This window comes from Ipomoea nil, unplaced genomic scaffold (assembly GCF_001879475.1).
Source record: "Ipomoea nil cultivar Tokyo-kokei standard unplaced genomic scaffold, Asagao_1.1 scaffold1286, whole genome shotgun sequence".
NCBI lineage: Eukaryota > Viridiplantae > Streptophyta > Magnoliopsida > Solanales > Convolvulaceae > Ipomoea > Ipomoea nil.
Window position 1 is genome coordinate 2011050 of NW_017617714.1, and position 21335 is coordinate 2032384.

Here is a 21335-nt window from a genome sequence, read left to right on the forward strand (position 1 = left end):
TTGTATCAAGATTTAAAATTTGGTGCTTATAATGTCTTTACACAAAGAAATTTGATTTTAACAAATATGATTTGGATTTGAACAAACTTGAATGTAATTGTTTAAGTTTAAGCTTGAACATTTATACTTAACAAATTGCCTTGGAATATCTCTTGAGAATGTTTTCTCTCTGTCCTTTTCACTACTTGAGATATAGTGAATAACGCACTATTCAGTATAAGTTCAAAAAGAAAAAAGAATTATGATAATATATATAGATTTTGAATCCGATGCACCCCCTATTTAGGTGTGTTTGTGAGTTTTAATCTGGGTCCTTCATTATCAACGTTTAACGGTACGGATGATGTATTTTTATTTAGCCGTGTGTTTCTCTGTTTTATTAAATTGGGGGGTATTGTTGTCTTTTGCGATGGGGTCCATTTATGTCAAGTCCTTGATTCGCGTGTGTGTGGTGTCGTGTCACGAGTTAAATTAGGAGTCTTGCCCGTTTCTCTCACTTTGCCGTCGATTCAAAGGGGTAGCTTCATCGTGAAGGGTCATCCTCATTCGCGTAGACAAGGGGTTTTCTCGCAGGTTCATCTCCATTCGCGGCGGGTGTGCAGTGCTTGTACCGATGTTGGTCATGGCAGGGTCGAGGTCGAGGAATTCTAAGTGGCGTAAAGGTGTCGCGCCCGTTCCTATTCCAGGTTTTAACCTTTATACCCATTTTTTCAGTTGATCGTATGGTTTTTGTTCGTTTCGCGCTTATCTTCGTGTGTTTCTTGGCTATGTAGTGTCGTTTCTGGTGTGGGGGTGTGTGTTCACTGATTTGGGGTTTGTTGGGGTTCCGGGTTGGGGTTTCGGATTCTTTGTTTTGTTTTGTTTTGTTTTGTTTTTTTTTTTTTTTTTTTTTTTTTTTGTTTTTTTTTTTTTAAATTTTTCTGCAATTTCTGCTGTGGGTTTCATGAGTTTCTCTTTTGGGTGATGTATGAGGGTCTTGTTTGATGGGTTATCGGCCGGTACGGGGGAGGGGGGCGAGGGGCGGGTCGACTGGTGTATCTCAGGTTTGGTATCGGGGGGGGTGGTCATTGTGTATTTCGTTGTTTGTTGGGGTTTTGGGGTGGGGGTGGTCATTGTGTATTTCGTTGTTTGTTGGGGGTTTTGGGGTGGGGGTGGTCATTGTGTATTTCGTTGTTTGTTGGTGGTTTTGGGGTGGGGGTGGTGGGCGGATTGGTGATGCCCATGGCTGGGAGGACGGGGATTGCGGTGTTCATGGTGTTTTTGGCCGGAGCTATGGTGGGGCGTTTGGTGGTTATTATTATTATTTTTTAATTTGTGGGGGATTGGAAAGTGTTTTTTTGTCTGTATGTTCTGTTGTATTTGTGGGTGTCGTATGTTGTGATGTATGTAAGTGGGGGGGGGGGGGGGGGTGCGGTTCATGGTGTGTGCGGTTTGGTTTGTAACCATGTGCATATTCTTTGTTTTTGGAACTTGGAACTACTATTGAATGGCTCTTTTCGTTTTTGGTAATTTGGGTTCATCTCTTTAATTCAATTTGTTCACTTCCAGCCATGCCCAGAACTAGCTCTACCCATATATTTTTCAACATTCTTCATATCTTAGTTTCAGACCACAAAAAAAAAAAAAAAAAAAGTATAATTTTTAAGTTTTTTATTAGTTTGTTGTAATCAAATTTTGTTACGTGTGTATGACAAAGTTTAAGGTGGGTTTAGTTTCTGAAAATTTTCCATTTTTTATGGAAAATAGAAAACGGATTCAAATACCTCTAGTTATAACTTGGTTTAGTACAGTCATGGGATGGCATCATCCCATGCCATAATCATAATGGATTACTCACAATGTCATTATAAACATGGTGTGTGCGTTTGGGGGTGTAACCGTGTGCGTATTCTTTTTTTCTGGAAATTGGCATTACTGTTGAATTACTGGTATGTGCATTTGAAAGTTTGGTGGGTGCATGGGTGGAATCCGTAGAATATTGGTGGGGATTGTGGTTGTTTCTTGTTGTGGGCTACCAGGGTTTATGTTTCTTTGTTTCTTTATGTCGTTGTGGTTTATGTCGTTTCGGTATGTGCGTCTGCAGGTTAGTGGGTGCATGGGGGTGGAATCCATAGAATACGGGGGGGGGGGGGGGGGGGGGGGGGGGTTGTGGTTATTTCTAGTTGTGTGCTTCCAGGTTATAGTTATAGTTGTGTGTCACTATTTGATTGTAATATGTTTTTTTTTTTTTTTTTTTTTTTTTTTTTTTTTTTTTTTTTGTGTTCGTGTGTGGTATTTTCTGCAGTGCCTTTCGACGTCGCTAGTGCGCCTGTGGTTGCGGCAGATGTGGTGACAGATTTGCCCGAGACTGCTGCGGTTGAAATACCCACTGAGCTGGCACATCAACCCCCGGATTCGGATGTTTCGGATGTCCAGCCCGACGAAGTCGACCACGCTTTATTTCCACCATTGAAGATCCGTGCTTCGCCCACGCATCTCGTGAAACCAATGAAGCGGTTCAATGCTTGCCAACGGAAAGCCGTTTACGAGCTGGGTTTGGGGGCGCTGTTCAACCTTGATGTGTATGACATTCCGAAACCGCTAGCTAGGTGGCTGCTTTCAAACTTCGATCCGGTTGATATGTCTTTGCGTGTGGAGAATGGGTCCGTTATTCGAGTGTCGGAGGCAGATGTGCATTTGGTTTTAGGTCTGCCCGCGGCGAGATTGTTATTTTCAAAAGGGCTAAAGATGATATCAGTGACTCCCTTAAAGAATGGCGATGGAAGTTCAAGAAGGTCAATCATTCTGTTACACTGCCTATGATTGCTACTAAGATCAAGACCCAACTTGAGGGCGATGTATGGTTGAAGAGAAACTTCGCGATGCTGGCAATCAGTGTGTTGGCTTCTCCCATGATGAATGGATATGCCAATCAGCGTGTGTATCACCACTTTGAGGACGTGGATGAGATTAAGAACCTCAATTGGTGCAGGTTCGTCATTGAGTGTTTGGTTCATCGGCATGGGAATTGGTTCAAGGATCCCAATCAGCCTTTCTCGGGCCCTACTGTTTTCTTGTTGGTATGTTCTAATTCGTGAATATATGTGTTTGTGTTTTATTTGTTTTTGGTGCGTATCAATGACTCTTTTTCATTCTTGCAGCTGCTGTATGTGGATAGACTTGTACACGGAAAGAGGGTTGTGCCCCGTGCGATGTCAGCATGTCGAGGGTGGTCCACTAGGCTTTTAAAGGCCCGAGAACTAGCTGAGTTCAGGTGTGGTGGGTTTGGACGGGGTGAGGTGGTTGGACCATTCAGTTCGCAGGTATTATTAGTGCAGATACTTTTTGTTGTTTACCCGTTGCCCTTTGGTTGGGCATTGGTGCAACATTACCTATTGATCAATCTCTAACTTTAGGTCTTTTTTAAAATTGATTGAATTGTGAAATTGTGTATCTAGGGAATAGTCTCTTCAAAGTGTCTTGTTAAGTATTCGTTTGTCCTTATATGCGTGTTTTATCTTTGTGTTGGGAGTAGGGTCACGATGAAGAGGGGGTCTCAATCCACCTGACGTTGCTGCTCCTGAAAAGGTAATTTTGTCATTTTCGTGAAGGGGGTGTTATTTCTGGGTGAACGTGTGTACCGTGATTTTGGGTGGTCTATGAGGGCGGTTCGTATGTGTTTGCGAATCAGTTTGTGCGTACAGAGCTGGTACCTAGTGCATACTGCTTTTTTGTGTGTGTGTGTGGGGGGGGGGGGGGTGTAGGGTGTTGTGGTGGTCATGCTTTTGGTGTTGTGTTTCTATTTGTTTTGTAATGGATAATCTTTGCAAAGGGGGTGGGTTTTTGCTGGTGATATTGTTTAATTATTTCTTCCAAGTATGCTATGCGCGTAACTGATTCGGCGGGTGATGAAGTATTCTATACTGTTTTTGTAGCTTTACGTAATATCCGTTTGTGCGTATAGAGTCTTCGATTTGTGCCAACTATTAGTTTTTTTGGCATGAGGGGTGTTGGGGGTGTGGTAATACTGTTTGATTTTTACAAGTATGCTATATGCGCATGGGCGGTAGGTGAGTGCAGTACAGTATAATCGAATTGTTTCTATGTTTACTATAGGGTTGGGTTGTTTATAGCTTGTAATTCGTGTGTTTTGCTATTCGGGGGGGGGGGGGGGGGGGGGGTGCGGGTGGTGGTCATGCTATTGATGTGCTTAAATGGTTCGGTGTGTGTTTTTGTTCCGTAATGGTCTTTTCTTTTTTATTTTTGTTTTTTTGTGATGAGGTTGGCATGTGTCCGTGGTTATGTGTTGTGTGGTAATACCATTTGTTTTTACAAGTATGCTGTATGCGCATGGGGCAGGAGGTGAGTGCAGTACAGCATAATCGTGGTATTTCTATGATCAGTATGTGTTTGTGCGTTTATAGCCATTAATTTGTGCGTATTACTATTTTGTCCAGAGAGGGGGGGGGGGGGGGGGGAGGGGTGGTTGGTGGTCATGCTGTTTGTGCTTTTCTGGTTCGGGGTGTGTCATTGTTCCTCCGAAATGTTTTTTTTTTTTTTTTTTTTTTTTTTTTTTTTTTTTTTTTTTTTGTAATGATCTTGGTTTGGTGCAGGTAATGTTGTTTGGGTTTTGTTTTATTATTGAATAAGCATGTGTGTGCGTACGGAGGGGGAGGTGAATGCGTTATAGTATACGCATGAGTGCCTTTACCTATTCTGGGGGTGGCAGCATGCTGTGTGCGTACGGGGGGGGGGGGGGGGGGGGGGGTATAACCATGTGTGTCTTTACATGTGTGACAAGCACGTGCGTGCGTACGGGGGGAGGTGAATGCATTATAGTATAAACATGTGTGCCTTTACCTATTCTTGGGGTGGTAGTATGCTGTGTGCATGGGGGGGGGGGGTATAGTGGTGGATGCATTGTCGCATAATCTCAATTTGTGTATTGATGCAGACTGTGGCTGAGATTTATGCTGAAAAGACCGATGCCGTAGCTGCAGCTCTTGAGGACATGGTCCACTTTATGGACCACCATGATGACCACCCAGGACCGACAGATGGCTTTCTTAGAGTTGTTGCAGGTGCTCGGAGGATAATCTTGCTGGCTGATCAATTTGGGTCCACCAGTGGGGCACTGTCTGCTGAGCTGGGAGGGGTTGGTGTGCTCAGCGATGATGATATCTGGGATAACCCAGAGAACTTGCAGACGGTCGATGCGGTTGTTAGTGCTGTTCAGCAGAAGTCTACAGTCGATGAAGTTCCACTATCTGGTGCGGGTTTGGACCAGCAGGATCCCATTGTGCAGCAGGCATATGTTGTAGAGGGTGCCGGTCAGTGCGTTGAGGCTGCCGGTGATGCTCCGAGTGAGGCGGAGACTGGAGGGGGTAGGCCCGATGCTGTAAGTAAGGTTGTTCGTCGTTGTAGGAAAAGAAGGCGTTATTAGATTTGGAGTGGTTGTTCTAGTATGTATTTGTTTTGGACTTTTTTTGCTAGTAGGTGTTGGGGGGGGGGGGGGGGAGTTGATGTGTTTTGATGGCATGAATGGGTTGTGGTTGTATCTTTGACATGTTGGTAACTATGTATATTTTTTTGGTACTGCACGGTGTTTATGCAGGTGCAGGATGTTTGGTGCTATGCGTTCATGTGATGTCTACTTACAAGTTTTTATTATTCCATTTTTTCCTTCGGTGTCCAATTAGATATGGTATGTTTGTATATATTGGGGAGTTTGTATGACGGTTTTTTTCATTTATTAGGATGATGCATTCCGCCCCTCGTTCAGTCATGGGTTGTCTCAGGATTTTTCGGGTGTGGGTGATGGTTTGTCGCAGGATCTGCCTTCCCAATGTTAGGACGTGGTGGATGCAATTGTTCGTGAATATAACGCACATTCAACGAATGTAATGCCTCGGGGGTGCTCTTCGGGCCCATTTGATGCTGTAAGTATGCTTGGATACGTTCCGATCGCTTTTAAATATATTTAATATTGGTCTGTGCGTGTACTTTTGGGGTTTACCCAGCATCATTTATCTTTTTTATTTATGGTGGTAGGTTGTTGCACCCGGCACTCTTTTGTCTGGTGCTCGTGTTACTGGTTCTCTTGGCGATGATGTTCGCGGACGAGCTTTTACTAAACGTCTTCGTCCGGAGGGGGTTAATGTTGATGCTGTCAGCCTATTCACTCCTGGTGAGGTATGTTGTGCAATGGCGTTTCCATTTCTACAATATATGTTATTATATGTGGAACTATTATTTTGTTACACAATGTGGTACTCGGGATTGGTTTGCTGTGCAGCGCATTCGTCCAGGGATGCAGCCCGTTAGCACCATAGTTGACTCAGAACGTTGCCGTGCACCAACAAAGCAGTCCCGTCAGCCGTTCGATAATGTTCGCGCGTTGAGAACTCTTGACTTGAATTCATACGAACATCGGACACGCTCACGTGCTATACACGTTCAACATGCACAGGGACCTGTTGCGCAAGACGTTTACGATTGGATTGCTAGATCTGGGCGTGCCGACATGTATTTCCATTGTGATAACTTGATTTTTTATTCCCAATTTTATGCGTGATATGATTTTCCTTATTCTTTTGGGGTTTTGTAAACAGGGATGAGGAGCTGTTTCTTTGGTGTGGTCGTTCAGCACGCCGGGCTGAGTTTGTGTCTCTGTTGGAAGGTAATGAAGTGCTAGTGGGCATATTAAATGAGTGGACTTGTGTGTTATCTTATAGGGAAATGTCAAAGGTTGCTGGTGAACCGTCCGGGCTCTTCGTCTCCACAATAACTACGGTTTGTCTCTAGCTGTCATTTTTTGATCCCTTGATTTTTCATGGTCCGGTGTTTAGATTTTGGGTTGTTTTTTAACGTTGTAGTTGTACACCGTGGTTGATGTTTCGGCTCCTCGTGGAAGTCGCTTACAGTGGTTTACAGATAGCATGCAGGACGAGTTGAAGTTGTCTCCTTATAATCCGTGGGATGCTATAGACATGGTTTGTGAACTTTGTGTTCATTTGGGGACTGCGCATTTGCCATCCTTTATTTTTTAAAATGGGTTTTGTTGCATTTGTTTGTGTTGCAGTTGTTTTTCCCTATACATCAGACGCAGCACTACTATGTCGTGTTAGTGGATTTCAGGCGTATGCGTTTTGACGTTATTGATAATTCGTCCACGGATGATCCGTCGCTCAACAAATATGGTCATACCCTAACGGCGTTGCTATGTGCAGTCAGTGCATGTTCTTTTTATTTGTTGTATTCCTTCATTTTTTCTGAGTTTCCCTCAGTAATATATGTTTCCGTTGTTTGCGTTTTAAATGTTTGGAGTTTTTTTGTAGCATGATTTGCTTACCGTTTTCTTTGAGGATGTGGGAGTGATCGCATTGTATCTGAAGGCTTCAAAATTGGTGCCTCGTAGAGTTCGGTTACCATGGCGGGATGCAAAGAACAAACTCGATTGCGGTGTGTTTGCCATGCGTCACATGGAGTGTTATGTTGGCCAGGCGTATTCTTCATGGGATTGTGGGCTCCGTAGGGGTGATGCGCGTACCTTACTTGAATTATGTGTTCGGTACATGTTCGATATTTTGTTGTTCCAACGCAACACGCATAGGGCCGTGAATGTCGCCCGTGTTAAGAGCTTGAATGCTGCAGGCCGTTGAAGGCCGCTCATTTGTTTTAATTTTTTTTTTCATTATTTCGGATATCCTAATAATGTGGTGTTACACGCGTGTCCCCATTTCCCAGTTGTTGGTGGTATTTTTTGGATTTCCACGTAAACATTTCCGTAATAATGATGTTCCTTCATGTTCCATTTATTTTTAATAGCGGGTGCACCAATGTCATTATACATGCACATGCCTACAATAAGATCACGCACAGACTTTTACGTTTTTTTTTCCCCCAGATTGTGGCATTACACAAATACTAATCCACCATCCATTTGTTTGATTAGTTCACCAGCGAAACCCGACGCTTTCAGATGATGACTCTTTATCCGTCTATTTCTATTTTTTTAAACTTTTGTTTGCATTTGTTTTAAGGGACTTCACGGTAACTTTATTCGGTTTTCGGTTGTGTCCTACAACAAATCCCAAATTTGTTTCAGGTTTGGAAAACTCATTGTCTATGCACATGCTTAATTTACAGTCACGCACTGGGTTTTTTTTTTTTTTTTTTTTTGTTTAAACATTTTTATTTTCAAAATCCGTGAGTGGCATTTCGCAAAAAGTTTTCCCACATCCATTTATCCATCATCGAACCACTATGGGGCTAATCTCTCTTTCTCAATAAAGTATTAACTCATTGTCTACGCACATGCATAGGTTACAGTCACGCATCGGGTTTTTTTTTTTTTTTTAAACATTTTTATTTTCAAAATCTGTGAGTGGCATTTCGCAAAAAGTTCTCCCACATCCATTTATCCATCATCGAACCACTATGGTGCTAGACTCTCTTTCTCAATAAAGTATTAACTATTCTGGTCTCCATAAATGTTAATGGGTGATTGCATACAGTAGCTTTACACATGCGGCTATACGCTCACTCCATGCTTGCTGCGGGTGATGCACGGTGATTGTGTCAGGTGTTGGAGCAACACAAAATGTCTCTTTGATCGATCGTTTCCCTTTCTCTACAACCCCCTCGTCTTCACCGTTGGTGCACCATGTGGACTCAATCTCCTTCAGCGCATTGCTTATTTGTTCTAGCTTTGTGGCATCTCCTTGCGCCATGGCTATACACCTGTACACTGTGTTAAGCACGTTACTTTCTTCTTTGTTGCCTCGTGTTTTAGGGTTGCCACGCTGAAGCGTATCATTGCACGATTTGATTGGTGAATTTGTTAGTGCGGTTCGTGTCCACTGGGGGGGTGATATGTTGCAGGGGAATATCCTCGTTCCTGTCATATATTAACATTGCAAACGCATGGCTGCACAACAGTCCAATCTGGTTTTACATTCGGCACTCGCAGGTTGTCGTCCTTGTCCCATTTTCAACGAACACCGTGTATCGTATCTCGTGCTCATCCTCGGCCTCATATGTGTTCCCGGCCTCACCGTGTGTGACAGCGCGGACCCGACAATCAAAACATCCGGAACATATCTCCTTCTGCACATCATAAAACACAGTTAATGTATACAGTGAAGCTGCCGCTCGCTCAATGCGCAGTTGGGTCTTGTAGGGGGGTGTTTGTGCAATGCTGGCACCGCTTAGCTGGGTCTGTGTTAGGCGTTGCTTTCTAATTGTACTCTCTATCCTGTTAAAAAATTCTGAAACACAAAGATGTTTGCTAGTGTTGCTTCTGAAAATCCGGTTCTCTGCTTCAGAGCGTGAGGTTGTACGCACTAGCCCGCCCATAAAAACACCTTCAAAACATGCAGGGATCCACGATGCGCGCTCGTCGTACATACGGTTTAACCATGGATTTTCCATTAAGCCAAATTTTTCTATAACTCCTTTCCATGCAACTTCAAATTTGGCAGTAGTCAAGCTGTCGTTCCAAACAACATCATTCAGCTCTCATCGGAATGCTTCATTTTTTGCTAATTCAAGTCTCACTTTATCGCCAACCTTCACCATTATATGCCATATACAATAACAATGGCGAGTTTCTGGGAATTCCCGTGCAATTGCAACCTTCATCACCGGATTTTGGTCAGTTATTGTGAGTGGTGGTGTGCTTCCCATTGCGTTTCTAAAGTTCCTTAGTATCCAACAGTACGAGTCGACATCCTCTCGAGCAATCAGTGCTGCTGCAAATGTTACGCATTTTTTATGGTGGTCTATCCCGGTGAATGGAACAAACACGAGACTGTACCTGTTTCACGAGGAAATTTGTTAACTACTACGCACCGTATGTTTACACCGTATAATGATCGGGGTGTAAATATAACGTATAGCAACTGTAAAAGCCAGGCTTACATACAATGAAATAGAAATTCCATAAATTTTTTAGCATTTTAAGGTAACAAATCATATGCACCATTCGTATCCATATCAGCGCCATGCACAGGCTGCCGACCTTACACGCACTCCAGTACGTTTAGAATCATGTACACGCACCAACGTTACAGTTATACGCATGTAACTACATAAACATAGGGGCGTAAATGTTAGGAGTTTTATATCCCGTAAGTGAGGTGCATACCTGTTAGTTTTGTACGTAGCATCAAATGACACAACATCCCCGAAAACACTATATTACTTTCTTGCCATACCATTTGCCCATAAAACACGTGCCAACTGGTCATTCTCGTTTGCCTCGTATTCGAAATACATATCGTCGTAGTCCGATTTCATATCGAGGTATTTAGATATCAGCATTTGTGCATCTCCTCCTTGCATGTACGCCAAAATCTCCCTTCTATAGTTCTTGAAGTCTTGTTGTGTCGCTCCCACGTTTTCAACTCCACCCACCATCTCGGTGTACAGGTCATGACTTTTACTAGCCCCAATATTGACTTTTGAGCAGTTCGCGATGAATTGTTGGTGGCCAATATCTAGTTTCATGTTCCCCTTCAAGAAAGGTTTGTAGCTCTCCTCGCACAAACAGTGAGTGTGCCCCTCTTCGAACTTCTTGACCACGTACCTTCCCGTACTGTCTCTTCTGAAAACTATTTTGGCCATGCACCCAACTCTGTTAGATGGGTGTCGTCGTTTTGTTTGTGTGGTGGTATTCTGTTCTGTTGTGTTGTTTGGTTTTGCATCTTTAAACCCTTCACGATTGCACACTAGTTTCTTTTTTAGGATGATCTCGTACCTGTTCTTTATGTCGGGACTCTTGCGCACATCAAACCCAGTCACGGATGCATATGTTTTGTAGTACGCGATGCTGTCTTCCAATGTAGCAAACACTTGGTCGACAGCTAGTTTTATCAATGGGTCACATGCCGTAACCCAAATGTTCGTGCCGTTTTGGGATTCATCCATCACACAGTGTTGGCTTTTCTCTCCTTCTTCCATGTTTATGTCACCTGCGTAACGATTATCAATTTCACCCCGTTATTATGTGTGTTTAAAGTTTTTGTAGTTGCATTTTAAAACTATACCAGTACACACACACCCGCTACGTACTTTTTCATCCCTCCATAAGCTAACAATTTAATAAAAACAAATATCACATTGTTGTTGAATTAATTTAGGCATAGTGCACAAAGGTACAACCTACAATGCACCCACCAATACGCCCGGTTTCCTCCCACCCCGTATACTGACACACTACCATGCAACAACCACCACCACCGTAAATTAGGCGTCGTGCACAAGCCTTATTACTGCCATGCAATCACCCATGTAAAAACCAGCTCAATAAACACAAACACCACATTGTTGACGAATCAATATAGGCATAGTGCACACGGTTACAGACTACCATGCACCAACCACCACGCCCGTACTTGACCTCTTCGTCTACCGACATACTACCATGCATCAACCAACACCACCGTAATGGAGGCAATGTGCACAAGAATAAATACTTCCGTGCAACCATGAAACCACCCAACCGCCCTTACTTTAAACCCACGTGCACAAACACGCATACTATCACGCATCTACCACATTTTGTCCAAGATGTACTTTACGCACACACATTTTACTCCTACTGTTTGTCCATTGCAAAATAAAGGTCAAGTTTAACCAACCACATTCCAAAAACAGATAACAAAAACCGAAACAACAACAAACACAAAGGAAAAAAAAATTAAAAAAAAAAAAAAAAAAACTCATTCCCCTTCATACGCAGCTGTACTGCAGCTGCTACTTGTCATACACATTACCTCACATTCACATTTGACACATTATAACCATCAGTTTGCACGACATATTAGACTACCACGCACTCACCAGTATGCCCAAATTACACCCAAACGGTCTCCCAAAAACGACAGTTTTCACAGCCTTTGTTGGTTTCCACACTCGTCTCAATCTCAATATACGCACAAACACCCATACAATTTGTTGGTTTTTTACTGCAAAAACTCCGTAACGAAAAAACCAATCCAAAAAAAAAAAAAAAAACAAAAAAACAACAACAACAAACAAACACGCACAAACCGTGACCCGGTAATGAACACACCTGTGCTTCTACTATCTATCATCTTTTTGCGCTAGATGTTTGTTTGTGCAGCCTTAGCGGTCCATCTACCCCACTGCTATGTCTCACGCACAATTTTTTGTCTTCAGAGGTGATGTATCACTCCATATATATATTTCCTGTAATAATATCCCTAAATTCATGCTTAACATCCCATCATAATTTTAACCATAATTAGGCAAACAGATACAATTACTTTTCAGACCCTTTCTTAATGATAAATCTTTAATTTATTCTAGGGGATCTCATGATCTCAACCATTGATGGGGAATTAATCTATGGATATCAGGGGATCTCACAGGATCATCTAATTAGGGGGTGCACCGGATTCGAAGCTATATTTTGAATCCAGTGAGACCACCCTAATTAGATGAGATCGTGAGATTGTCTTGATCGTCTTTTTTCTATGTTTAACAGATGTGATTAATTTGCTTTTTTAATTGAGTTGGGCGCTGAATTAATTAGATAGAGAGCATCAATGTAATTTAGAGCTATCTGTGTGCCATCCTTAGAGATTCTAAATCCCGTGTATCTTGCGTTAGTAATTACACTCCAAATCTCTATGTATCACTACCCAGAAGGAAAATAATGCAGTATTCTCTTCACCGCCGTTCGCTTTCCCTCGCTGACCCATCGGCTTCCCGTCTCTCCATATAGTGTCCGCCGTCTCACATAGTTGATTATTCTGTCAGACGGTTAAAGCGACTGAAGGGGATTTCTTTCGCCAATGGTCAAGGTATTTCGATGGTCTATAGTTTTGATTCTTTGTTTATCTGCGTTTTGGGGTTTTGTTAGGGTTGGGTTTTTATTTTTTTTCCGTAGATCGCACAGGGCAATTACTAATTTTCTTAAACCAAACAATGATATATAACATTCATAACAGGAATGCCAAAATAAAAACAAAGAGAAATCTGTAATAGCAAACTTATTCAACAAAATGAAATTGAAACTCAGAAAATACTTGGTTGGTCATTGCATGGTTAGAAGTTTTTATTCTGTAGAATATGTTTTGTAGGGATAAATAATGCTCTGCGGTATCTTGAAAAGTTACGGAACAAAGATGTCAGCAAAGTAAAAACAACATTAGGATTATTTTTTTTTCCATCAAATTCTTACAAAAACCTTCAAATGACCAACGCGGCAAGGATTTGGTAAACACATCGGCAATATGATCTTGCGTGCGAATATAGTTAACTAAAAATGTGCCATTACTAACAAGATCAAGTATGAAAAAATAATCAAAAGCTAGATGCTTCATTCTGGAATGATACACCCGATTTTTGCAGACATAAATGGCACCAGAATTGTCATAGTGCAACACCAGTGGCCTGGAGACCCGGGCCCCAAGATCCATCAACAAATTTTGTAACCACACAATTTTAGCCGTGACATTTGCCATGGCTCTATATTCCGCTTCAATGGAGGAACGAGCCACAACCTTCTATCGAATAGATCGCCAAGAGATAACATTTGAGCCCAAGTATACAACATAGCCCGTAGTTGACCGACCACCGTCATGGACACCACCCTAGCTTGCATCTGAAAAGGCTGTGAGCTGAGGTGTAAATCGACACCACGATGTAGAAATAAACCATGACACATCGTATCTTTGAGATAGCGAAGAACCCGTTTCACCCCTTGCCAGTGTAGCACTGAAGGAGAATTCAAAAACTAATACAACCCACAAAACTCACATCTGGCCTAGTAATGGCAAGATATTGTAAAAGGCCAACGACACGACGGTACAAGGTGCTATCGGTTGGAGTTGCGTCGTCAGCACCATGCAATTCAACCGTAGACCCTGGTGTAGAAATGGGCTTAGCGCCTTGCATGTTAAACTCTTTGAGAATATTTATAATATATTGAGCTTGAGAAAGAAAAATATCAGCCTTAGCCAATATCACCTCCGCACCAAGGAAGTGATGCAATAACCCTAAGTCCTTGAGTGCAAACCATGTTGCCAGCGAAGCGACAAAGTAATCCAAAAAACATTGTGAATTGCCTGTTAGAACCACATCATCCACATACATCATAAATTATTCCACAACATCATCACATTGATAGACAAATAAAGAGTAATTAGACATTCAGCCTTAGACTTTCTAAAATTGAAAGAAATAAGAAAAGATGACAACTTCATATACCACATCCGGGGAGCCTGCTTTAAGCCATTCAACACCATTTTTAAAACAACAAACATGTCTTGGACGTTTCGGATCACAAAATCCTGGTGGTTATTTCATAAATACGTCTTCTGACAGGGTCCCGTGCAAGAATGCGTTATTAACATCCAGTTGACGCAACGGCCAGTTATAGGCTAACGCCAGTGTCAGAACAATTTGTATTGTAGCCGGCTTTGTAACCAGGCTAAACGTATCAAAGTAGTCTTTACCTGATTCTTGTAAAATACCCCTTAGCTACCAGCCGGGCTTTATACCGTTCTACCGACCCATTCAATTTTCGCTTGATCGGAAAATCTATTTACACCTAATTGGAGTGTGGGACGACGGTGGTACCAAATCCCACATGTCATTTCTTAGCAATGCCTGATATTCCTCATTCATCGCATTACACCAGTGCGTTGACTTGCGGGCCTGAGTTACAAAGGTCGGCTCAAGTAATATAATGAAGCTAAGTCGGGCTTTGTTGTTATATTAACAAAGTGGGAATTAAAATACTTAGGATTCTGTCGTCGAATGCGCATTGACCGGTGGAGGGGCTGGGTTTGAGTAGCTTCTGCATGTATATCACATGAAGGTGGCGGATCAGAAGTTTGTGCGTGCACTAAGCCAGTCGATTGACTGTGACTATTGTCGACTGGCAGATTTTGATCACTAGAAGGTGGGAAAAGAGGTCAGCTGAACTTCTACAAATATCTCACATCCAGGTGGCGGATCAGAGTTTTTGACGTCCACCGAGCCAGTCGCCTCACGTTGAGCACTGTCGACTGGCAGATTATGATCACTAGTAGGTGAGGAAGTGGTCTGCTGCTGGCTTGAACAAGGAATATTAGAAGTAGGCTATTATTGACTGGGAGGGTACTGCTGCGAGATAGAGGGTGTGGGTAGACGACGGTTGAGAGTGCGTGCTGATGGCAATAATGAATTATTTGGGTTTAAGTCTTAATTCAGTTACTAGCATTAGCTTACATTATAATTATAATATTTACAAATTGTGGTTGTTCTTTTTTCGATTTATTCTAATTGTTCACATATAAACAATAATTTTTTGGATCAGAAAAATAAATGAAATACATATTTTTCCCTATTTTCTACAATCTAAACACTCATTTAACATACAGGGAAAAATCATCACTTTCAAAATAACTGAAGGACTAATGTGGATATATGAATAATTCAGAAAAAAAAACGTTATAAATATATGATTCGGAGGGAAAATGTAATTTTCTCAAAAAAAAAACTCCATATTAAAAATATATAAATTCCACATCTTGCAAGAATGTAAATTTCACTGGGTGTTTAGTACACCGTAATTGTAATGCCTTTACAATGCAATTGGCGTGCCAAATTTCATTGTTTAATTGTAGGGAATTGCAATTTCACAGAATTACAATTCTCTCTTTTTGTTAAATTAGAATTCATGCCATCCGACCCGCACGGGCTTAGCTTAATGGTTTAGTGGGCAGTATTTGGGGTAAGAGACCAAGGTTCGAACCTGCATTTGGCCCTGCCTACTAACCCATTGAATCACCGTGATTTACATCCTCCCACATGCTCTGTCGGGTCGGAGTGTGGAGAGCCCGCCCTTAAGGTTGGGGATTCAGCCTTTTGGGGTAAGAATTCATGCCACTGGTCGGAGTGTGGAGAGCCCGCCCTTAAGGTTGGGGATTCAGCCTTTTGGGGTAAGAATTCATGCCATCCATTGTAAATTTCAATTCATTGTAGCATGGAAAGAAAAAAAGATAAGATTTTTTTTTTTTTATCGTTAATCCTTTATATAATAAAGCTATATGGTTTGGCAAATAATTAATGTTACAATTAATGCCACAACATCTTTTATTATAAAAAAAAAAAAACACAACATTTTAAAAATAAAATAGCTATATATTATATAATCATATAAAAAATATACTTTTGAAAAATAAAATAGCTATATATTATATAATCATATAAAAAATGTGTTCAATTAGAGTTTAAATTTACACATACAAAATTTGAAATTTGCTTTCCAAATGTAATTATCTTAGTTATTATTCGTATTGTGAAAATTATAATATAGATGAAATACAATTAAGAATAAATCAATGTAATTATGTAAATTCTCTCTATAAGTTTATTTGAATATGCACATAATTAGAGATTATATTAATCATACAAAATTATAATTATAATTTTAATTTTAATTTTAATTTTAATTTTGTATTCTATAAAAATAATAAATACTTGACCAATGGAAGCTCAAAAATATTATTATATTAAATAATTTAAAATATTTTAATTTTTCTATTTTTTATTTATATTTATAATAACATAATTTTTTCCCGTGCATCGGGCGGGTGAATTACTAGTAATAATAATAACAATAATTACTATTAGTATTATTTTTATTATTATACAATAGCATTTTCATCTTTATATCAATTCTTTCTTTTTCATTTCTAATCATATTATTTTTCCATATAAAATAATGTAAATTCAATTCATGTTCTGTTATCATATTATTCCTTTCTCACCGAATTATAAATCCTTTCTTTTCTAATTCCTTCCACCCAACCTAAAAGCTTTGTATTTCAAATCTATATTTCAAAGATCTCCAATAACCAACGGCTTATATTTGCCCATCTCTTAATCCCACCGAGTTCCCTAAGGGCTCTCCCTTCCCCTCAATTCAAAAGTCAAAACTCAAAACCAAAAAAAGCTCCCAACTTTCTCCCATTTCTTTCAATTCTCACATTCCTATCTGCCCTTCCGGATCTGCGTATTAATTCAGATAGGCAGAGGGAGAGAGATCGGTAATCTCGCTGTGACCTGAAGAATCAAGATGGCGGCAGCACCGACGGCGCGTGAGGAGTACGTTTACATGGCCAAGCTGGCGGAGCAGGCCGAGAGGTACGATGAGATGGTGGAGTTCATGGAGAAGGTTTCCGCCTCGTTCGGCGAGTCGGAGGAGCTGACAGTGGAGGAGCGCAACCTGCTGTCCGTGGCCTACAAGAACGTGATCGGGGCGCGTCGGGCGTCGTGGAGAATCATCTCCTCCATCGAGCAGAAGGAGGAGTCGAGGGGGAACGAGGACCACGTCCACGCCATCCGAGAATACAGATCGAAGATCGAGAAGGAGCTCGCCAACATCTGCGATGGCATCCTCAAGCTCCTCGAGTCCCGGCTTATCCCCTCCGCTTCGACCTCCGATTCCAAAGTCTTCTACCTCAAGATGAAGGGCGACTACCATCGCTATCTCGCTGAGTTCAAGACCGCTGCGGAGCGTAAGGAGGCCGCTGAGAGCACCCTCTCTGCCTACAAAGCCGCTCAGGTAATTTGTTTGATCTATTTGTTGCTATATCTGAAATTTAAATTACTATTGACAAAGCTTAATAAATCTGGTTGTTGTTATTTATTTATTTATTATTCCATATTATTAACATGTGTGTGGTTCGAAATTGATTGGAATTTAAGGATGAAAATGAGTAATGATTTGATATTGGTAGATCAAATGATTGGGTTCTGTTTCATTGATTGATCAAATGCAATCTTAGTCTGTTAATCAGCCAATGAAATTTGGATCAGAACTACATTTGCCTCTTATTTCAGCTTTAAATTGGAAAGCTCATTCTTTTATCAGTTTTATGTGAAAGGAAGGAATAGGAGTGCAGTGGGTTTATATTTTTGAAGATGCCTAATCTGTCTTCACTTTGCACATTTTTCAGTGATTATTTTAAGAACCAAACATTTGAGTTATCTATCTTATGGTGCTTTAATGTGGAAATTTATGTGTTTTTGCCTGTTCTTATGCTTTGGCACTTCGTTTCAAAATGTGGGTTTGATCCGTTGTAGGACATTGCTGCTGAACTTGCCCCAACACACCCAATCCGTCTTGGGCTGGCCCTCAACTTCTCTGTGTTTTATTATGAGATTTTGAACTCTCCTGACCGCGCTTGTAGTCTTGCTAAACAGGTGAGAATTTCTGAATGTGCTTCTCTTTATTCAGTTTTGCATTTTAGGGACAGTTTTGATTAGGAATTGGTTCTATTAGAGTTGGAGGACAAGCATGCTAATGCTTAGTAAGGGTCTATTATTGTGTTTAACATTTGATTTGTCACACTTTCTGTTATACTTGAGCTGGGTCCATTTGTTTGATGATTAATTGATTTCATCTGTTTCTTTTGTGTCCTACGCCAGGCATTTGATGAAGCAATTGCCGAGTTAGACACCCTGGGAGAGGAGTCATACAAGGATAGCACCTTGATCATGCAACTCCTTCGTGATAATCTCACTCTATGGACATCTGATATGCAGGTAATTGACAAACTTCACTCTTATAATCTAAGATTGGGTTAAGATCACTCAATTGTGCTATAATGCACATGGGCCAAACCACACTAAAAGACTGAATTCAATCAATTAGCTATTTTGAATCTAACCGGTTAACCACTTGAAATTGTGTTGGCCGCATCCCTTGAAACGAAAGCTTGAACACAAAGTGGACTGAAACAGGCTTTGATATACCGTGTTATAATCTAATATTGGGTCAAGATTACTCAATTGGACTCTAACGTACATGGACTAAACCACACTAAAAGATTGAATCCAACCAATTAGCTAGTTTAACCCCAATCCTTATACCATGGACCAGGATCCACAGTGCACTATGAACCCTGGTGCATGTGTCTGTATTTTATGTTGTGAGTTTTTGTGTCTTGTGTTATGATATTATGTATCTTAAGAGCATGAATTCTGTACTTGAAACAAATTAGTAATTGTGTCTTATGTTATGAATTTTTGTGAATGCAAATTGTATACCTAAATCAGATTTGAAAAATATAAGTAAATATATAACATGTGTATATGTCTTATGTTGTGATTTTTTGTGTCTTGTGTTATGAAATTCTGTATCTTACGAGTATGAATTTTGTACCTCGTCGTTTTGATCCAGGATCCATAATGCTATGTTGACCCTGATCCATGATATAAATTACCGTTTCACTCATGACCTTATAAACCTATGTATTCTCTTATTTTTTCAATGTAGGATTCTTAACATTCACCATTACTAGAGTGCATTGTTTGTGTTGGTATTGACCGTAACCATTACTAGAGTGCTATCCATCGGAGTTCACAGCTTTTATGCTCACTTTTATGTAAATGTTGAAAGATTTAAACTTTGGACGAAATTAACGCATTGCTTTCTTGATGCTCACTTTTGCGTAAATGTTGAAAGATGTAAACTTGGGACGAAATTAACGCATTGCTTTCTTGTAGGATGATGGAGCTGATGAAATCAAGGAAGCTCCCAAAAAAGATGAAGAGTAAAAGCGAGTGATTGGTGCTCTATTAGCATAGCATTTCACTTCTCCAGGATTGTTTTTGGCTGGAGAAGTTGCCTTCATTTATTTCCAGTGATATGGTTTTCCTTCTCACTGTGACTCAGATGAAATGATTTGGAATACTAATGCTTATCATTTGGTGTTTAATTTTGTTTGGTTCTAAAATTTTGTGTTCGCAAAGGTGCTTTGAGATATACCAACATCAAACACTGGTTGAAATTAATACTTTGTTTCCCAGTTGGGCCAGAGGGTGTTGGCTTCTGAGAGATTATTCCATTCTATACTTTTAATCCCTGGACTTTTGGTTCAGCTTTAACATTATATCAAATCAATTTTTGTTTTTTTGATTTATCTCATCTGTTGTCTTAAAAGTGAACAAATGTTCAAATATTATTGAAATTCTTTTTTACTTCATTGATAGTATTTTAAAAAAATAAAATACTCCGTAATATATATATATATATATATATATATATATATATATATATATATATATATATATATATTAATCCATGGTATTAAAAATTATCATACATACTCCTTGTCCAATTTTATGTGTTTTACTTGATTAATGACAATTAAGTTAATTACGATTTGATTTTCATTTTTTTTTTTATTGACAAGGGAACGTTACATTGGAAAATTTTGCTTTGTAACTATAGTCCGTAGAAGATCACAAGTAGTCTGGCTTATTAGGTTACCTATATTTAAGAGTAAATACCCAAAATGGTCCCTCAATTATAGCTAAATTCACAAATTGGTCCTCAACTTTCAATTTTAACCAATTAAGTCCTTAACTTTGTAATTTTAAACACAATTTGGTCCTCCGTCTATTTGACTGTTTGTTGACCGTGATCTCTGAGGATATATATGTAATTTCACCGCCGCCCACCCTCATATGCTGCCGTGACACAGTCTATCGTCCAACCACTACCCAGCCGCCCTCATCTACTGCCATGACACACTCCACCGCCTAGCTTTCACCTACTGCCATGACACAATCCACCGCCCAAACACCTTCGCATAATTCATCATTGCCGGCGCTACAACCCAATTTGCAATCTTCATCAGGTCCAACGATGGACCATGAAATTACATATATATCCTAAAAAATCACAGTCAACAAACGGTCAAATAGACGGAGGACCAAATCGTGTTAAAATTACAAAGTTAAGGACTTAATTGGCTAAAATTGAAAGTCAAGGACCAATTTATGAATTTAGCTATAGTCGAGGGACCATTTTAGGTATTTACTCTATATTTAATTGGCTCAAATTATGAAGGCACTTTTTTTGGGTGGGACAGCTGGTCTGGAGATTTAAGACTGCTCTATTCCTAAATTCAAGGATCGAACCCTTGACCTTTAGTTAAGGATGGATGAGAAATAGAGTAGTTAATGCTTAGTACATAACTAATTATATAGGATTGTGTATTTTTAGATACCACGTAAATACTCTATTATTGAGCAAGTATTAATATTTTTTTTTGAATAGTATTGACACTATTACAAGGTAGTATTTGTTCTATACTTTCTCTAACTACTGCAGCTCAAAGAGGAGTTAATACCCCACCACCGGAGTTCGATATTGTGACCTTCACTCAAATCATGAATTTTATTTTTAGATTTTTAGAATAATTTATAGTTTTATACAAAAAAAAAAAAGAAAAAAAAAAAGAAAAAAAAAAAAACAAATCCCAAACCTTGAATTTTACTAATTTCAATTCTTCTATCAACTCCAATCAAAATATTTAATTTAATTT

General features: G+C 40.1%; 2 protein-coding genes across 2 annotated transcripts; one reads left to right on the forward strand and one right to left on the reverse strand.

The window, feature by feature from the left end:
- Positions 1-8931: 8931 nt before the first annotated feature.
- On the reverse strand, positions 8932-10941 carry LOC109184737 (protein FAR1-RELATED SEQUENCE 5-like). Its single transcript, XM_019334776.1, has 4 exons — positions 10184-10941; positions 10001-10066; positions 9566-9796; positions 8932-9469 (listed from the first exon to the last, which is right to left on the reverse strand). Exons 1-4 carry the CDS (start codon positions 10939-10941, stop codon positions 8932-8934), a joined length of 1593 nt encoding a protein of 530 aa, XP_019190321.1.
- A 5953-nt stretch (positions 10942-16894) lies between these two features.
- On the forward strand, positions 16895-19864 carry LOC109184794 (14-3-3-like protein C). The gene is made up of 4 exons (XM_019334833.1): positions 16895-17563; positions 18085-18204; positions 18430-18546; positions 19510-19864. The coding sequence occupies exons 1-4, from the start codon at positions 17075-17077 to the stop codon at positions 19558-19560; spliced, it is 777 nt and encodes a 258-aa protein (XP_019190378.1). The 5' UTR covers positions 16895-17074; the 3' UTR covers positions 19561-19864.
- The last annotated feature ends 1471 nt before the right edge of the window (positions 19865-21335 follow it).

Bases quoted from the DNA above. Each gene is read 5' to 3' on its own strand.
- LOC109184737 (XM_019334776.1), bottom strand. From the start codon at position 10,941: ATGGAAGAAGGAGAGAAAAGCCAACACTGTGTGATGGATGAATCCCAA. The intron at 10,067-10,183 runs GTAATATAGTGT...ATGTTTATGTAG, and splicing joins GCAAATGGTATGGCAAGAAA to TTACATGCGTATAACTGTAA. The intron at 9,470-9,565 runs GCATATAATGGT...TTGGAACGACAG, and splicing joins CGCCATTGTTATTGTATATG to CTTGACTACTGCCAAATTTG.
- LOC109184794 (XM_019334833.1), top strand. From the start codon at position 17,075: ATGGCGGCAGCACCGACGGCGCGTGAGGAGTACGTTTACATGGCCAAG. The intron at 17,564-18,084 runs GTAATTTGTTTG...GATCCGTTGTAG, and splicing joins CTGCCTACAAAGCCGCTCAG to GACATTGCTGCTGAACTTGC. The intron at 18,547-19,509 runs GTAATTGACAAA...GCTTTCTTGTAG, and splicing joins TATGGACATCTGATATGCAG to GATGATGGAGCTGATGAAAT.